Raw genomic sequence first — 19,529 nt, forward strand, 5'->3', positions numbered from 1 at the left:
AGAGTGGGTATCCATGTGTACTTCCAGATCTTAGATCAAACTTTCCCAGAATAAGTTACTGGCTGAAGGTTTGTCATAAATTGCCTTGCTTGTATTGAGGAATGCTGCTTCTATACCCAGTAAGGTATTCATCATGGAATGATGTTGTGTTTTATCAAATGCTTTCTCTGCATCTATTGAAATAATTATTTAGTTTTTGTTCCTCAGATTGTTAATGTGATATATAACATTTATTTATTTTTATAATGTTGAACCATCTTTGCATAACAGGGATAAATCCCACTTATTCCAGATGAATGGTTTTTCTTGTCTGTTTTTGGAGTCATTTTGTTGAGTATTTTTGCATCTATGTTCATTAGGGAGGGTGATCTATAGTTGTTTCTTTTTCTGCTTTAGGAATAAGGGTGATGCTGACCCTAAAGAAAAAGTTTGGGAGGATTTCTGCCTTTGAAATATTTGAATAGCTTGAGAAGAATTGGAGTTATTTCATCTTTAAATGTCTGGTAGAATTCACCAGTGAAGCCTTCTGGTCCTGGGCTTTTCTTTGTTGAGAAGATCTTTACTACTGATTCGATCTATGTCTTGTTGATTGATCTGTTTATGTTTTTTATGTCTTCAGGGCTCGATTTTATTAGATTGTATGTGCCAGTATCTATCCATTTTTTTAGATTTTCTGATTCATTGGCATAATTTGTAGTAATTCCTGATGATTCTTTTGTTTCTGCAGTGTCTACTGTAATAATTCTTTTTTCATCTCTGATTTTATAAATTTGGGGCTTCTTCCTCATTTTTTTGAGTATTTGGGCCAATAGTGTATGAATTTTTTTTTAAAAAAACAGCTCTTCATTTCTCTGATCATTTGTATTTATTTAATTTAAATTTATTTATTTCTTCTCTAATTTTAACTATTTCTTTCCTCCTACTAATTTTGTTTATTGTTTCTTGTTCTTTTTCTATGTTCCTGAGATGCACTGATAGCTCGTTTATTTGGTACTTCTCCAATTCCTTTATGTAGGCACCAATTGTTATAAACTTCCCTCTTAATACTGTTTTTGCTGTGTTCCATTAGCTTTGATATGTTGTGTTATTGTCTTCATTTGTTTCCAGATATTTTTTATTTCCCTTTTGATTTCTTCTATGACCCACAGTTCATTCAGGAGGATGTTTTTCAGTCTCCATGTGTTTGCATATGCTTTAGACATTCCTGAGTTGTTCAGTTCCAGCTTTATTCCATTGTGGTTGGAGGCGATGCATGGCATGATTTTGATTTTTTAAATTTTTTTGAGACTTGTTTATGGCCTAATATATGGTCTATTATAGAATACCTTTACAAAGTTCCATGCATTGATGAAAAGAATGTGTGGTTGGCCGGCGCCACGGCTCAACAGGCTAATCCTCCACCTAGCGGCGCCGGCACACTGGGTTCTAGTCCCCGTTGCCCCTCTTCCAGGCCAGCCCTCTGCTATGGCCCGGGAGCGCACTGGAGGATGGCCCAAGTACTTGGGCCCACACCCCATGGGAAACCAGGAGAAGCACCTGGCTCCTGCCTTCAGATCAGCATGGTGCGCCAGCCGCATCGCTCTGGCTGCAGCAGCCATTGGAGGGTGAACCAATGGCAATGGAAGACCTTTCTCTTTGTCTCTCTCTCTCTCTCTCTCTCTCTGTCCACTCTGTCAAAAAATAAAAAAAAAGAAGAATTTGTGGTCTGCAACTGTGGGATGAAAAGTTCTGTATATATCAGGTAGGTGCATTTAATTCATAGTGTTGATTGGCTCTTTGATTCTTCGTTGATTTTCTTTCTAATTGATCTTTCCATTGCTTGAAGTCAGATGTTGAAGTCCCCCATTAGTATTGTATTGGAGTCTATGTCTCTCTTTAGATCCAGAAACATTTTTTTTAAACTTTTATTTAATGAATATAAATTTCCAAAGTACAGCTTATGGATTACAATGGGTTCCCCCACATAACTTCCCTCCCACCCGCAACCCTCCCCTTTCCCACTCTCTCTCCACTTCCATTCACATCAAGATTCATTTTCAGTTATCTTTATATACAGAAGATCAGTTTAGCATATATTAAGATTTCAACAGTTTGTACCCACACAGAAACATAAAGTGAAAAATACTGTTTGAGTACTAGTATAGCATTAAATCACAATGTACAGCACATTAAGGACAGAGATCCTACATGAGGAGTAAGTGCACAGTAACATTTGTTTTAAATAGCCGGGCACTTTGTCAATGGGTGAATTTCCATTTATTATAGCCACATCTTCTTGTTGAAATAATCTTTTAATCATTTCATAGTGCCCTTCTTTGTGTCATTGAATACTTTTTGTATTTAAGTCTTTTTTGTCTGATATTAGGATAGGTATACATGCTCATTTCTGCTTTCTGTTAGCACTTTGTATGTATCTTTGTTGGCGACGTGTGCTTCGTGTAGGCAGCAAATAAATGGGTCTTGTTCTTAATCCATTCAGCCAGCCTGTATCTTTTAGCTAGAGAGTTTAAATATTTACTTTCAAGGTTTCTATTGATAATTAGTGACGTGGCCTTTCCATTTTCTCATAAATATTCCTATTGTTACTTTGGGTTTCCTTTATACTTATACTGTGAAATTTTTGTCTTCACATTCTTTCATAATTATGACTATCTATCTGTGTTTCTGTGTTTAGCATAACCTTAAACATCTAGTGTAAGGTGGATGAGTGGTGAAAAAGTCTTTTAATTTCTGTCATGAAAGATCTTTATGGCTGGCACTGTGGCTCACTAGGCTAATGCTCCGCCTTGTGGCGCCAGCACACTGGGTTCTAGTCCTGGTCGAGGCGCCAGATTCTGTCCCGGTTGACCTTCTTCCAGGCCAACTCTCTACTGTGGCCAGGGAGTGCAGTGGAGGATGGCCCAAGTACTTGGGCCCTGCACCCTATGGGAGACCAGGATAAGTACCTGGCTCCTGCCATTGGATCAGCACGGTGCACCAGCTGTGGCGGCCATTGGAGGGTGAACCAACGGCAAAGGAAGACCTTTCACTCTGTCTCTGTCTCGCACTGTCCACTCTGCCTGTCAAAAAAAAGAAAAAAAGAAAGATCTTTATTTCACCTTCATTCATAAATGAGAGCTTTGTTGGGTACAACATTCAGTGTTGTACAGTTATTGTACAGTGTTGACAGTTATTTTTCTTTTAAATCTTGGACTATACCTCCCATTCTTTCCTAGTCTGAGGGTTTCTGATGAGAAGTCAGCTGTGAGGCTAATTGGAGATCTTTTGAAAGTAATGGTGTTTCTCTCATGCACATTTTAGAATCTTTAATTTATTTATTTGAGAGGTGCATTACAGAGAATGAGAGGAGAGAGAGGTCTTTCATCAACTGGTTCATTCCCCAAAAAGCCTGCAGTGGCTGGAGCTGTGCCAATCCAAAGGTGGAAGCCAGGTGTTTCTTCTGAGTCTCCCATGTGGGTGCACAGGCCCAGGTACTTGGGCCATTTTCCACTACTTTCCCATGACATACCAGAAATCTGAATTGGATGAGGAGTAGCTTGGAGAGGAACCAGTGTCCTTAGTGGAACCTGGCACCAGAATTGGAGGCTTAAGCTATTCATCCACAGGCCCACACAATTAGAATATTATCTTTAAGTTTTACTGTTGAAAGTTAAACTACAATATCATGGTGAAGATGTTTTCTGTGTTCTATGTGCTTCCTTTACTTGGACATTCCTGTGTCTCTCCAAATTAGGAATATTTTCTAAATTATTTCACTGAATAGGCCCCTTCTAATCTATTCTCTTTCCTCACATTCAGGAACTCCAAAGACCCGTATTTTGGGTCATTTGATAGTATCCCATTGATCTCCAACACTGTTTTTTAAGTTTTCTATTTCTTCTTTTGTTTGGTCTGACTGAAAAATTTACAGAGATTTGCCTTCTAGCTTGAATATTCTTTATTTTACCTCACCAAGTTTGTTGTTAAGGATTTCCACTATGTTTTTATTAGACATATGTAAGTCTTCATTTCTAATATATTTCATTGTGATTTCTCTTCAAAATCTCAATTTCATGGGAGAATTTTTTATTCATGTCGTGTATGAATTTCTTTAATTTGTGAATTTGCTTCTCATTTCTTCTGAGTAGTCCTGTGATTAATCTTTTTAATTGTATTTCAGGCATTTCATGAATCTCTTCATCTTCACACCCTAATATTGAAGTGTTGCTGTGTTCCTTTGGGGGATAATGCTGTCTTTCTTATTTTTGTTTCTTGTATTTCTGCATTTATTTTTAGGTGTTTTTGGAAAGACTTGTTGGCTTTTTATTCCGATGGCTTTATCTTTGAACTATGCCTCTGTGGTTTATTGTGGTGTCAGCTCTTTCAATGAATACTCAGAGGTGTGTGTTGGGTGTGGCCAGGGAGCTCTGGTCATTGCTCCAGGGTGGGGTGTGTATCCAGGGTGACACTGTAGTTGAGCATGATAGATCTCCTCTCACCTCTTCTCTTCCAAGATGATCAATGTCTCAGTGTTATTCCACAGTGGGTGCAATCCATGCTGCCTTATGTACTGAAGGATCAGTACAGTCCTCAGCATGGATCACCTTGCAGTGACCAATCCCTTGGCAATCAGGGAGCTCTGAGCATGTGTAGCCACTCATACTGATTGCCCACAGACCCAGCTACACCCTCTTGTGCAGTCACAGATTTCTCACAGTCTCAGTACATAATTCTCCCACAGTCACGGAGTGCAGAGTTTCCATTCCACCCCCACTAGCCTGACCCATCCACAGAGAGGCAGAGATGTTCCCTGAACTAGCTGTCCGTGGGTGCTCCACTTTTGCAATTTGTGTCCTGGAGTCTGTGATATGTTGAGAGGCTGGTGGCAACTCACATCCTGTATAGGTGCCCAGTCCCTTGTCAATCCTTCCAGTCAGATTCAAAGTCAGATTCAAATTTCTCCCTTTGGTAGAAATTCTGGATGCCATGCAAGGGTGAGGTTCTGGCCAAATGTTGCTATCTCCCTACTGGTTGCAGGGTGCATGTGCCTGAACTGTTGTTGCTTTTACTACTGACAAGAAGGATAGTTGTTGGGCATGCACACAAGTGTTTCTGCAGTTGCTGCCTGTGCCCAAAATGTTGCCTGTCCTCTCTCAGCCTGTTGCCAAGAGCCTTTGTAGGGTGGTGGTGGTGAGAGAGAAATGTGCCATTTTTTTAACTGAGTCTGCAGATTCCCTATCCCTCTCAGAGTTTCAGGCTAGACTTATGCCATGTTCTACTTCTGGCTGTATCTCCAGTGGCAATGACCACTGTAGTTTGACCTCATCTCACTCTTCAATGCTGGCACTTTCTCTGGCTCTTTTTGTGGAGGTCGGCTGTTGTGTCCATGTTCATGTTGCCCATCTGCACCTTCCACACCAATCCTCTGCATTCCTCTTCCTTCAGTAAAATTTCCACTGCAGTTTTCTCTCTTCCTGTCCCCTGAGAATCTATCATGGAATTTTTAATGCATCCACTTCTGTGCAGATGATCCTAATCTAATCTTTAATCAGAAGAGAACATAATTAAAGAGGATAAATTCACATCCTCTTTCTTGTGAGTCTTAAAATGTTTTCACCAACATTCTTCATTGCTCAAGTTTCAATGTAACTCTGCCTTTAATCCTATTACTCCAGTACTCCTAAATATATTGAACCTGATCTTGCCTGACACATTGCTCTTTCCATATCCAGTAACTTTTCTTTTTTATTTATATTTTATAACATCAAATATTCATTGTAAAACTACTTTTCTTTTTGAGTCCTTTATCCTGGGATTTTTCACTGAGGGTTAGAACACTTAGTCCTTTTTATTTTTCAGAGGCATCTTAGAAACAATCTTGGCGAATATTCTCTGACAACCCCTAGATCTACACCATGGTGCCTTTTTCCCTTTGACACTCCCTTCTTCTTCATTAGCATGGTTCCCATTTGTCCTGAATGTCTACTTTTCTGCCTCATATTTTGAATCCTAGACTTCTCCCATGTTAAGTTATCTACCTTCTTTCTCTCCCATCTGTTTCCCTTTCTTCTTTTATCCATTGTCTTTCTTCTTTTAGATGCCATGTTTTATTCCCTAAAAACATTGGCTCTTTATTCCAGATGCTTATCACAGAAAGACAAGTTTGTGATTATAAAATAAATTAAAAGCATGTTATAGCAAAATTTAAAAGAAGAATAAGAAAGGAAGGAGGAGGAAAGCTGTGAGGGAAGTATGGAGGGTGTATGGAAAATGTCTTTATGGTCTTAAACTGCATAGGTGAAATACTTGAAATCTGCTCTCTTTATGTAAATAAACTAATTGAAAAGAAAAAAGTTCTGTATTGATCCATTGGTGTAAATGTGACACAAGCTTAGAATAATCTAAAGCTGGATTTCCTGCAAGAACAATGGTTTAGGATTCTCCAATTCAGTGTTTGTGGTGACTCAATAAAACATAGCTACTACAATAATGAGAATCTGCATTATCTATTTACTGGAAATCAAAGAACATATTAGTTAGCAGACCAAATAATACAAGCCAAAATAACATAAAAAGGAGTCAATAGCGATTTAATAGGATAATAATAATTTACATTTCTAAAATGTTTATAAAGATTTTCCATCCCTCCAAATTTCATATTATGGTACATTAAACTTTAAAACAACAACAACAACAACAACAACAACAAAAAACTATTTGCCACTGCATATGTGTGTGAATATCCTGAGAGTTCTAAATTTGCTTTTTATGATAAATTGAGTGATCTTTTAAATTTGTTCTCAATAATATCTACTTTGTTATTTTTCATTTTATTTTTTAGGAAATCTTATGGAAAACAATGGTAAATGTTCCTTGGAAGCCCTTACTCCCATATCATATTTTGCATTTTCAGAAAGTTTGCATTTTCTTGAGCTTTGCTTCCCATAGCAAGCATATTTATTTTGTTTTTCCATCTTATTTTTCAGAACTTCAGAGACAATGTGGTAAATATTCCCTGACAGCCTTTACTCCCATGCCACTTTAAAATGACTACTTTCTCGGTATCTTTAACATTTGTTCCCTCCTCCCCTATATGTATCTCTTGATTCATGCTTCTTCTGAATGTCTACTCTCTTCCCCATATGTTGACTACTGGAGTTCTCCCACATTAAGTTCTCTCCTTTTTTTCCACCTCCACTTTCTTTTTTTTAACTTTTATTTAGTAAATATAAATTTCCAAAGTACAGTTTATGGATTACAATGGCTTCTCCCACCATAACTTCCATCCCACTCGCACCCTTCCCATCTCCTGCTCCCTCTCCCATTCCAATCACATCAAGATTAATTTTCAATTATCTTTATATACAGAAGATCGATACAGTATATATCAAGTAAAGATTTCATCAGTTTAAACCCACACAGAAGCACAGAGTGTAAAATACTGTTTCAGTACTAGTTATAGCATTACTTCACATTGGACAACACATTAAGGGCAGACCCCACATGAGGAGTAAGTACACAGTGACTCCTGTTGTTGACTTAACAATTTGACATTCTTTTTTATGGTGTCAGTAATCTCCCTAGGCTCTAGTCATGAGTTGCCAAGGCTATGGAAACGTTTTGAGTTTGCTCACTTCGATCTTGTTCCGACAGGGTCATAGTCAAAGTGGAAGTTCCCTCCTCCCTTCAGAGAAAGGTATCTCCTTCTTTGATGGCCCATTCTTTCCACTGGGATCTCACTCGCAGAGATCTTTCATTTAGGTCTTTTTTTTTTTTTTCCCCACAGTGTCTTGGCTTTCCATGCCTAAAATACTCTCATGGGCACTTCAGCCATATCTGAGTGCCTTTAGGGCTGATTCTGAGGCCAGAGTGCTGTTTAGGACATCCGCCATTCTATGAGTCTGCTGAGTATCTCGCTTCCCATGTTGGATCATTCTCTCCCTTTTTGATTCTGTCAGTTAGTGTTAGCAGACACTAGTCAGTTCACAATTGATCACACTGATAAGTCTAAGAGTCAAAGGGATCACACAAACAAACAAAACAAGACTAATGTCCCCCTTCATTTTCATCATTCCCTATCCTTTTTTGTTCAGTTATTCCTTTCTTTCCCTGTAAACACTGATTTATTCTGGATCAGATTATTGACATACAAGCATATAAAACAAAGTGATATTTTGGTACTGTGGTAGCCAGTGACTTAGAGGCATCTGAACTTGGATTTATTCCAGGATCAGTGGCTCAGGAGTCTGTAACTCAGAGTTGATGGTGACTCAGTACAACATAGCTACCATGATAATGAGAATCAATATCATATATTTACTTGAAACCAAGACAGTGTTGAAGGTAAGAACTCTAATAATAAAAGCCTAAATAACATAAAAGGAAAATAAAAATATATTATATAGTAACCATCAGAACTAATATTTCTATTTTTTGTCAAGGAAGCAAATTTTCTCCTTTTCTCATTTCATTCTGTATAGTATATTAGTTAAACAAAAACACTTTTCCAGCACCATTTATGAGTGTATATGTGTGTGTGTGTGTGTGTGTGTGTGTGTCCGTATCCCGAGTTTTAACTTTGCATTGCATTTTTTATAAGTTGGAATTTTATTAACCTTGTTTTTCATTACAAGAATATTTATATTTATTTTTCCATCTTATTTTCAGATGAACTTCAGAGACATAATGGTCAGTACCATGACAGGTCTTTATCCCCTATCACTTTAAAATAACTAATTTCTTGGTGTCTTTAACTTTCCATCTCTCTTTTCTTACATGTTGTCAGCTCTCTTCTCCAGATACCTACTTCTATTCTTCCATCTTCATTTTTTTTTGGTTATGGGCCTCCCTCATGTTATCTCTATTTCTGTTTCCTTATCTTTTCCATTCTGTATTCCATTTATGTATTTTCCATTTCTGTATTACAAATACTTCTGAAGTTTATGATTTTGGTGAGATGATGGACATTAAGACAAAAGGCACATAGTTTCCATTTAATGTAGATAATTTCTGGAAAACTTCTCTTTATTTAAGAACTTTATCAGATATTCCAATCTATAAGTGCCCATTACTTTGCACATTACACCTCCCTTACCTTAAGAAATGACAAAAAAATTCCAAACTTGTTTGTGATGAATTTACTTCATACATATTTTAATTTCATGTGATTTAGTTAATGAATAATGTGATTTTTCTCCCTGGAATGAATATGAGGTAGCAGCATCATATTTTTTCCATTTAGAAAATTGTACCAAGAGTCATTTTATTTCTTGAATACTATTCTCTTCCTCCATAGAGAGAGGAATATTCTGAAGAATCCAGAAAAGATGACAAAAGAATCAAGAAGAAATAACACAATAAAATAGATTTCTTTAAGAATGTAGGGCCAATAAAAGTATAAATATCATATAAAAAGTTGAAGTGTTATAAAGTGCAAAAATTGCCAATGTACAATAAAATTATCTATGAATTCTAGATTATGAGCTCATATTTCCAAAAGTATATGTAAGCTATTTAAGGAATATCCCTGAAGCCTAAATTCATATATTTAAAAGAGATGGAATAAGAAAGTTTAAAGCACACTTTTCAGACATTTTGTTCATGTAATTCTTAAAATAATTGTGAAAAACTAAGTCTACCTTAAACAACTTAAATATGACCTCAAAAATCTTCATCATAAATTTCTCAGTGAATTATTTGTTTATTATTTAAGTAAAATTATCAGTTTTATTTTATATACATAAAATGCGTGACATACATTTTCATTGTAATTACGAATTTCATAGCACTTTTAACTTGATTTACTCATGCTTAATTTTTGTATTTTTTATATAAGGTGAACAAATTTCATGTATTTCATATACAGATTACAAGCATAGTGGTAATGCTCCACTCAACACTCCCTCCTCCTTCCTTTCGTATTCTTTCTTGTTTAATTTTATTTCTCTGAAACACTTGAGTCAGTGGCCTATATCAATGCTTTTTAAACTTTATTTAAGGTATGCAATTTTCATGTATTTTATGTATAAAGATTTAGGAACATAGTGATACTTCCCATCCTAAACTTCCCCCTGCCCATGCTCCAACCCTTCTTTCTCTTCCCTCTCCTATTCTCACTCTTAATTTTTACAAATATTTATTTTCAGTTTACTTTATACTCATAAGGTTAAACCTACGCTAAGTAAAGTTTAACCAATAGTAAAAGAAAAAAAAAAACACTGTTTCTCTACAGGTGAGAGAAGGGCTATAAAAAATCATCAAATCTCAAAATGTCAGTTTAGCTCTAATAGAGTACATTTTAGGTACTATATTAGTTACCTCAGATCAGTGAAAACATATTGTATCTATCTTTTTGGGACTGGTTTAAGGAATATCCCTGAAGCCTAAATTCATGTATTAGAGAAGAGATGGAATAAGGAAGTTTCAAGCACAGTTTTCAAACATTTTGATCATGATTTATTTCACTAAGTATAATGATTTATTCCATTTATTTTCTTATTTTTTAATCAAAGATTTATAGGCTAACAAATTGTGTTTTTATTTGTAAGATAATAAGAATAGGAAGGGCCTTAATTAAAACAATGTAACCAGATTTTGGAACTTCTCCTGAGATAAATAATAAAAACTACAGAATTACTATTTATCAAAGATAATTTTAAAAGTTCTGTCAACTAACAACTCAATTAAATCCTAATGAAATTTTATTAAATGGGAAGAATTGGAGACCATGAATCTTGCAAAAATATTGTGCCCAGATGTTATAGTAATCTGTTCCCTTATTGTTTGTGATATCTTCTGAGAAGCCTTTGGAGGTTATCAGAGCCTAAGAGAAAAGATGGGAGAGATGGAAAAAGACCTGGAGCCAGAAACTCAATCTGGGTCTCCCATGTGGTAGCAAGGACTCAATAACTGAATAATCATGGCTGCTTCCTACAGTGCACATTAGCAGGGAGTTGTATTCAGAAGTGGAGCCAGGACCCAAACTCCTTGATATGAGATGCTGACATCCTAGGCAGTGGGTTCACCATTGCTCCAAATGCCTAATTCATTTTTTAAATGCCATATTTATATCTTTATTTGAGAGGTAGAGACAGAGAGGTATCATCTTTTAATCCCATTTTTCCACTTTTTGAGTACCTTCCATTCATATGTCTGTGTATGTGTGTTGGATTAGTTAAATTACTTCAATACTTTAATCTATAAAATACGTATGTATGATATAAATCCTAGGTAGTTCTTCTTTTCCATCATTTACATTCTTTTGTCCTGTTTCAGCTTTTCTAATATGCCACTTTTCAAGTTTCTAAGTTAGAAATGTGCTTCCTTGTCACTTTGTTGATCTTATCATGACTATGTTTATGCTATCAATTATATTTATTCTACCAATTTATACTTTACACTAGAAAATTTAACTCATTTTCATTTTCTTTGTTGGTTCATATCATCCTTTCACTTAACATTTTGAAATTTTATTGAGGTGCAAAACCTTAATTTAAAATATTCATGGATTACAATGTAGTGTTTTGATTCATGTAGACATTGTATAAGGACTCAGCAGGCTAATTAACATATCTGTTATCAATTTATTTTTGCAGTAAGATTATTAAATATCTTCTTTTTAAGGGAAATTTTAAATTTACATTGTTATTAACTATGGTCACTATGTAGTCTAAAACATATTCCTCCAATTTAACTGAAACTTTGTACATTTTGATCAATCTAATTCCTCTTCCTTTTCCTTCTTCTCCCCTTCAGCTGCTGGTAATTAACTTTCTACTGTATGATATTGGTTTTTTATGATTTCACATGTGAAAGCACACGATATGTGTCATTCTGTGTCTACTTACTACAGTTAACATAACATACTCTAACTACATCTATGTTGTTCCTTGACATTTATATGAGTTTTTCCATTTTATTTTTCAGAAGAACTTCAGGGAGAGATTGGTAATTTTTTGACTGTTTTTCTTATTGACAGATTTCTTAGATCTTTTTGCCATCTCTACTCTTCACTTCATCACTATCCTCTCTTTGCTTTTCCTTCTTGTGGATTTCAAATTAGGCTATGTATTTTCTTTTTGGCTTCCTGAAATTATCTCATATTAAATTTCCTTCCCTCTCTTCCTTTCATCTCTATTCCTTTCTGTGCTATATATCCTTCTTCTTCTCTCTTGGAGATAATTGATGTAAGTTTATTATAAGGTCATGAGATGAAAATAATTAGGTCAAGAGGAAAATAGCTGTTTCCCCTCAATAGAAAACTTACTTTAATTGTGTTCCACAACACATCTTCTCTAGTAGAGAGTTCATTATTTTTTCACATGATGATGTCTTCACTCTTACCTATGGATATCAGACTATGGGTATGAGAGAAATAAATTCCTCCTTTTATTTGCCTTTTAAATGTTTGTATAAACTAATATTAAGTGTAGTCTTGAGAATTGCTGATCCATATCATTTGACAATATTTTCAAATAGTCAAAAATGTTCAATATTTTTCCATGATTTTTCCGACAATTTTCTCTTTTCAACCATAGTTACTACTCTACTGCTCTTTCTTCTTTTTAGTTTACTCAGTTATAAATTGTTCTTTCATGACCTTAGTATGCATTGTTATTCATGTAAATTCCATTGGAAATATATCTTTAAAATCTAAGACTTTGTTTTAAGATAGTTCTACAAATTTTAGTATCACATTATAGGAATTTCAAGGAATCTCAAAAAATGTGTTGAAAGTGTGAATTATGAAAAAATTGTACATAGATTTCAAAATTTTTTGCACCAAAAATAAAACAAGTTTTCATTTCATTTCATACAATATTTCTGAAGTATATTTTATTTAACCATTCATATATCAGGCAGTTTTCTTCCAATTGGAGTGAGGTATTCATTTGGAATATACTTTAGAGTTTTCTTTTATTGATAATGAAATGAATAAGATGTGTCCAGTGTTGCAGGCACAAACACTGGCAGATATATGGTTTAGATTGTGTATTCTTCATAATATTAACAAAACTTATCTCATGAAGTGATGTTTTGTATTTTTTCTCTCAGATAGGAGGAAGGCTCAATATAAGTCTGGTAAGTAATTATTATCTCTTGGAAACCTCCATTTCTTTATCTCCCATGGGATCAGTCCATATCTAAGTACTATAGCAATTATACGATGCATGCTGACATTGCTTCTCTCAGAATAGGCTCAATTTAAGTTCAGTGAGTAATCATTCTCTCTCAAAATAATTCCATTTCTCTGACTCTTTTGGATTCAATCCCTATATTAACCTCTATAGTAATTGGTTATGATACAGAAATGCAACAAAAATGCCTATTTGGCAAAGAAGAATTTGGGGCACAATGTTGACAAATTTTTTCCACTGTTTAAGGAATTTTATTAAAGTAAGAATTTTATAATCCAAATTATGTTTCCTTTCTCAGTCATAACTTCTGTTCCTTAAAATAGAGCTGACATTCTGTGCTATTATACAGTAAAAGAATTATAACTTTGAAGAAAGGAATGCTTTACATTTTTTATTTTGCTGAAAAATCTTTTTTCCAGGGTCTATAAAACATTAATTTGTCTTTATATTTTACTATTTTTGTTTTTGTTATTGTTGCTTTCAAATCAATAAGTAATCTAGGACTAGCATTATGCTTGCCAGATCTGGCAATTGATTGGTACATAGAGTTCAAAATTTCTTCTCTTTTTTAAAATTAATTTCATATTTTGCAATGTTTACTTCTTAATATTTAAATTTTTATGTTTATATATTTTTCTCTGGTGATGTATGAGTTTCTTTGCATTGTCCCTGATCATTTCTAAACAATTGGAACACCAGTGGCACTGCTCACTGTTTTCCGGGCAGTTGCCTTATTTGAAGGGCTTGTGGTACAGCTACAGTTCCACCAGTTTTACAGCAGACAGACTCTGGAGACTCAAGCTATGAAGAAGTTCTGAATTATTACTCTCCAACCACATGGCAGTGATTTTACCAGCAAGATTAGAGTGCATGGCTTTAGAGACACCGTAGGAGCCAGCAATCACACTACTTTGTATGTATCCAGAAGACACAAAGTCATTGTGACTCAGCTTTCTTTACACCCTTCCTTGCACCCTTCATTCTTTTTTCTTTGCTGCATTTCATGCTCCCACCTTCAGACTTCTTCCTTTTATTGCTTTTATGTTTCTACACTTCTTCCACTTGATCATTTTCCTCATCGTGTCTTTGAAATTTTAAGTATCAGATTATAGGTCAGAAAATTAAAGTACAAAAGATGTACAGGAGAAAATAAGAGAAAAACAAGGGTAAATGAGAAGGGGAATGAGAGAAGACTTAGAAGGAAAAAAAGTAAAGCGTTTCCTGTTTTCTTCTCTTGCAGACTGGAGGAAAGCAGCGTTATACCCTGGTGAGTGACTTGGTTCCTAAAAATAACCCATTGCAACTTACTATTTTATTTCTTTTAATATTTTTTGTTCTACTTAACCATTTGTTGAACTCTTTAATTAACACACAATTATTCTTATGTGTTTAAATTTAACTGAAAAGTGATCCCTGTTAAATATAAGAATGGGAATAAGAGAGGGAGGAGAGGTATAGTTTGGCACATGCTCAATCAGACTTACCCCTAATGGTAGAGCTAGAAATGTGCCAGGGGATTCCAATTCAATCCCATCAAAGTGGCATGCATCAATGCTATTTTACTTGTTAAAGTGATCAGTTTAAGTTCATAATTGTTCAAAAAGATAGTGTCAAAGGGATTGCATAAATAAGACCAGTGTCTGAAAATAATAATTGATAGAGTTAACAGGAGAGAGTGATCCTACATGGGAAACGTGATACACTGCAGACTCATAGAATTGCAAATGCCCTAAACAGCACTCTGGCCTCAGAATCAGCCCTTAAGGCATTTGGATCTGGCTAAAAAGCCCATGAGAGTATTTCAGATATGGAAAGCCAAGACACTGGCCAAAAAAAAAAAAAAATGACCTAATGAAAGACCTCTGTGAGTGAGATCCCAGTGGAAAGAATAGGCCATCAAAGAAGGAGGTACCTTTCTCTGAAGGGAGGAGAGAACTTCCACTTTGACTATAGCTTGTCTAAATAAGATCAGAGTTTGTGAACTCAAGAGACTTTCATAGCCTTGGCAGTTCATGACAAGAGCTACAGGTTGATTACTGACATCATAAATAAGAGTGTCAATTGTTAAATGAACAACAGGAGTCACTGTGCGCCTACTCCCCATGTAGGATCTCTGTCCATAATGTGAAGTACTTTGTGAATTAATGGTAAAACTACTACTCAAACAGTACTCTATACTTTGTTTTGTTTTGTGGGTGCAGCCTGTTAAAATCTTTACTTAGTATAGAGTTGATCTTCTGTAGATAAAGATAATTGAAAATGAATCGTGATGAAGAATGGGATGGGAGAGGGAGTGGGAGATGGGATGGTTATGGGTGGGAAGGAGGTTATATGGGGAAAAGCCATCATAATCCAAAAACTGTATTTTGGAAATGTATAGTTATTAAATAAAAGTTGAAAAAATAACCCATTATTGAAGATACTATAAATGAACATCTTCAATATACAAAACATTACAAAGGAAAAGAAATCCAAATCATATCTCTCATAACATACTATACATTGGGGTGTGTATTTTGGCACAGAACTTTAGCTATGGCTTGGGACAGCTGCATCTCACACTGGAGTACTGATATGATTTCAAGTTCCTCTGTTTCCAATCCAGCTTCCTACTGATACATCTGGGAAGGTTCAGGTTTTGGCCCAAGTTTTGTTTCCCACCTCCCTCATGGGAGACGTGCATCGAGTACTGGGCTCCCGGTTTCAGCTTAGCCCATCCTCAGTCACTGTAGTAGATAGAAAAGCTCTCTCTCTCTCTCTCTCTCTCTCTCTCTCTCTGTATATGTGTGTGTATGTGTGTGTTTCTCTCCTCAACCCCATAGTTTTACCTGTTAAATAAACTTAAAATGTTAACACATAATGTGACTGAAACATTAAATTTTAATATTTTTAAATTTGTGTATCACTTTATATTTGAGAGAAGACAGAATAGTAACTATATACTAATTTGTGAAGAAAGAAAACAAAACAAAATTTTTCAAGTCAAATTCACCATAAATAGACCAAAGACTATTATCTTGAATAATTTTTAAATGAGGAAATAATTGGCATAGGTCAGGTCCTTAAATCTGACATAATTTGGCAGGCTATAAAATGAAGGGCAAGGATATAAATAGAATTTTGTTCAGTTGCTATTATTTTAAACTAAACCTGGGGAATTCATACTCTAAATGGTCAGGTAGCTTTCTTTCTCAGATGGTGGTTCTCATGTTGATATATTTCTTGCAGATTGGAGGAAAGAAGAGTTCCAGGCTGGTGAGTCTATGATGGTGTACAGGGATCCACATCTTTGTGGGTAGTCTCACACAAAGATGGGCAGAGGTTAGCAGAATTCACCTCGGGCCAGAGAAGCTCTCACAGAATAGTTTCTCTAGCCCCGCACTACTGAGACTTTCCCTAGTTAGATGATGATGATTCTCTTGTCTTTGCAGTAAACATGACCCTGGACGCAGAAACTGCGCATCCTGCGCTCTTCCTGTCTGAACAGAGACGTGTAACATGGCAAGAAGAGAAGCAAGATCTCCGTGACTCCCCACAGAGATTTCATTCCCTGCCCTGTGTGCTGGGTCAGCTGAGTATCACCTCGGGGAGATACTACTGGGAGGTAGAAATTGGGGACACAGCTTCCTGTGATCTGGGAATCTGTAGGGACAATGTAACAAGGAAGGGGCAAGTCACAATATCCCCACAAAATGGTTTCTGGGCCATCAGGATTTATGAGGGGGAGTACTGGGCTCTCACTTCCCCAGAAACTCGTCTTACTCTGAGACAGCACCCCCGTAGGGTAGTGATATTCCTAGATTATGAATATGGAGACGTGTCATTCTATAACATGACAGATGGGTCCCATATTTTCACCTTTACCCCGATTTTGTTCCAAGGTGCCTTAAGACCTCTTTTCAGGCTTTGGAAGTCTGACTCAGTCACCTTGACCATTGTCCACTGAAGGAGAGCAGAGTGGTGCTGTAATTCAGAAGTGTACCCTTATCACAAAATGAGAGTCTTAATGTTGATTGCAATTCTACCTAACAATCCAAAAATTGCATTTTTCTTTTTCCTTATTTGTTAATTGTCAAAATGAAGCTGAGGGGCACAGATTCTGATTTTGCATTATATTCACTTTTTTTCTCCCTTATTAATAGATCTCTTGACCTGTGACAGCCTGGTTTAAAAATTAGATTTCCTAACTCCTCGGTTGCATGTGACTAGATGTTGGCCAGTTTAATATATGTTGAATTGTGCAATCTGATTTCCAAGATTTGCCTTTAAAGGGAAATGGTATGTCTTTCTATGCTGTTTATTTTTTCTGCTGGCTAGATATGACATGATGGATATTTACTTGAAGCATATTATTGAGCATGAAATAAAACATGATTACATAAAGTTAGAATGATTTTGACAAGTTATTGTATCTACTCTTGTTTAACACAAGACATCTTTTCTTTGGATAATAAAACTTTATCTTTAAGCCATTTGTGTATTTTTGTGTGTTTTATTATGAGATCTAACTCTAACTGACACACACTCCTTTTCAGGATAGCAGCAGACTTCCACAGTTGAATATTCAGGTGAAACAGAAGGTTTAATGTCCTGACCTGCCTAGTTCACTTTTCTACTCATCCAGTGCTTACATCTCATTAGACTTTCATTTTTTTTCCTGGTCTGTCAGTCTCTCATGACTTCAATTCCCATCCTTTCCTACTTAAATAATAATGGTTAATAACTTCAAATATTTCCTTACTAGTAAATGAAAGCCCTGTCCTTGTTGTCCTTCTGTGACATCTTATCAAGACCCAAATATGGATGATTCTATCCGCTGCTCACACTAACAGCTTAACATGCTATAAAATCATACAGATGATCACACTGGTACCTTATATACTTGTTGTATCTTTCACAACTTGGATGCCAACACTATTTCCCATGCTTTTCCAGCTATCTACATTCCCTTAATTTTGTCTATAAAACTTCAAAAGAGCCCACTTACTATAACTTTAATTTCTACTCTTCCTTGTTCTCAATAAAGTACTGTGTTCTCACTTAGAAAATCAAAGTAATAATAATTAGAATCCATCAGAGAGGAACTGTCTGATTATTATAACAAAATATAAAAATTTGTATCTAAATTAGGATGTCTCCATTACTTCTCCCTTTGTTATATTAGCATAACCTCTTCCTATGTAGAGAACAACATGTATTCTCTTCCATCAATCCTATACTGACCTACATGGTATGGGGAATCATCAATTATTTCTCTTAGCTTTTATATTCTCTCCTCAGGAATCTTAAATATTATAACTATATCAATATTGAAACTGTAAGAATAAAATATTCCATGAACAATATATCCTCCTATATATTAATCTCATTTAACTTATATAATCAAAATTCTCAAAATAATTATCTAAATATGTAGTATAGAGCTGCACCAATCCGAGGCCAGGAGTCAGGAGTTTCTTCTGGGTCTCCCATGCAGGTACAGGGGCCCAAGGTCTTGGGCCATCTTTTACTGCCTTCTCAGGCCATAGCAGAGAGCTGGATCTGAAGTGGAGCACCCGGGACATGAACTAGGGTCCATAAAGTATACTGGCACTGTAGGTGGTGGCTATACCTGCTAAGCCATAGCACTGGCCCCATCATTACGTCTTTCAAGTCCAAGTATACTTTACACATGCCAGGATCTCTTTCTTAATGCTGAATGATATTTAATTTTACAAGGGTACTCTAGGGCCGGCGCTGCGGCTCAATAGGCTAATCCTCCGCCTTGCGGCACTGGCACACCGGGTTCTAGTCCCGGTCGGGGTGCTGGATTCTGTCCCAGTTGCCCCTCTTCCAGGCCAGCTCTCTGCTGTGGCCGGGGAGTGTCATGGAGGATGGCCCAGGTCCTTGGGCCCTGCACCCCATGGGAGACCAGGAGAAGCACCTGGCTCCCGGCTTCGGATCAGCGCGGTGCACCGGCCGCAGCGTACTGGCCACAGCGGCCATTGGAAGGTGAACCAATGGCCAAGGAAGACCTTTCTCTTTGTCTCTCTCTCTCATTATCCACTCTGCCTGTGAAAACAAACAAACAAACAAGAGTACTCCAAAAATTTTTCAATTAAATGTAATTAAAAGATGATCTACATGAAGGATCTCTGTAAGTGAGATCCCATGGGAAATAAGGGGCTCTCAAAGAAGGATGCACTTTTCTCTAGAGTGAAGAGAAAACTTCCACTTTGCTTATGGCACTGTCTAAATGCTGCCAGAGTTTGTGGAATCAAGAGGCTTCCATAGCCTTGGAAGCTCATGACAAGAGCCTTGGGTGATCAATGATGTCATAAGTAGGACTGTCAATTGTTAAATCAACAACAGGAGTCACTGTGCACTTACTCCCATTGGAGGACTTCTGTCCTTAATGTATTGTACTCTGAGAAT

The 19,529-nt window shown here is 36.2% G+C and overlaps 2 protein-coding genes across 2 annotated transcripts in view; both read left to right on the plus strand.

Annotated features, from left to right (window-relative positions):
* Window positions 1-6,927, plus strand: part of LOC127493269 (butyrophilin-like protein 2) — an 80,632-nt gene extending 73,705 nt beyond the window's left edge. Inside the window, exon 13 of the mRNA XM_070074933.1 lies at window positions 6,821-6,927. Coding sequence (XP_069931034.1) covers window positions 6,821-6,927 — 107 coding nt within the window. The remainder of the gene's footprint in view (window positions 1-6,820) is intronic.
* Window positions 6,928-6,970: 43 nt separating this feature from the next.
* On the plus strand, window positions 6,971-17,523 carry LOC127488063 (butyrophilin subfamily 1 member A1-like). The gene is made up of 7 exons (XM_051835593.2): window positions 6,971-6,983; window positions 8,647-8,667; window positions 11,905-11,925; window positions 13,033-13,059; window positions 14,356-14,382; window positions 16,344-16,370; window positions 16,547-17,523. The coding sequence occupies exon 7, from the start codon at window positions 16,552-16,554 to the stop codon at window positions 17,059-17,061; it is 510 nt and encodes a 169-aa protein (XP_051691553.1). The 5' UTR covers window positions 6,971-6,983; window positions 8,647-8,667; window positions 11,905-11,925; window positions 13,033-13,059; window positions 14,356-14,382; window positions 16,344-16,370; window positions 16,547-16,551; the 3' UTR covers window positions 17,062-17,523.
* Window positions 17,524-19,529: the final 2,006 nt, after the last annotated feature.

This window comes from Oryctolagus cuniculus, chromosome 5 (genome assembly GCF_964237555.1).
Source record: "Oryctolagus cuniculus chromosome 5, mOryCun1.1, whole genome shotgun sequence".
NCBI classification, from domain to species: Eukaryota; Metazoa; Chordata; class Mammalia; order Lagomorpha; family Leporidae; genus Oryctolagus; species Oryctolagus cuniculus.

What these genes read in the sequence shown, in the direction of transcription:
- LOC127488063 (XM_051835593.2), top strand. Translation starts at nt 16,552, where the DNA reads ATGACCCTGGACGCAGAAACTGCGCATCCTGCGCTCTTCCTGTCTGAA.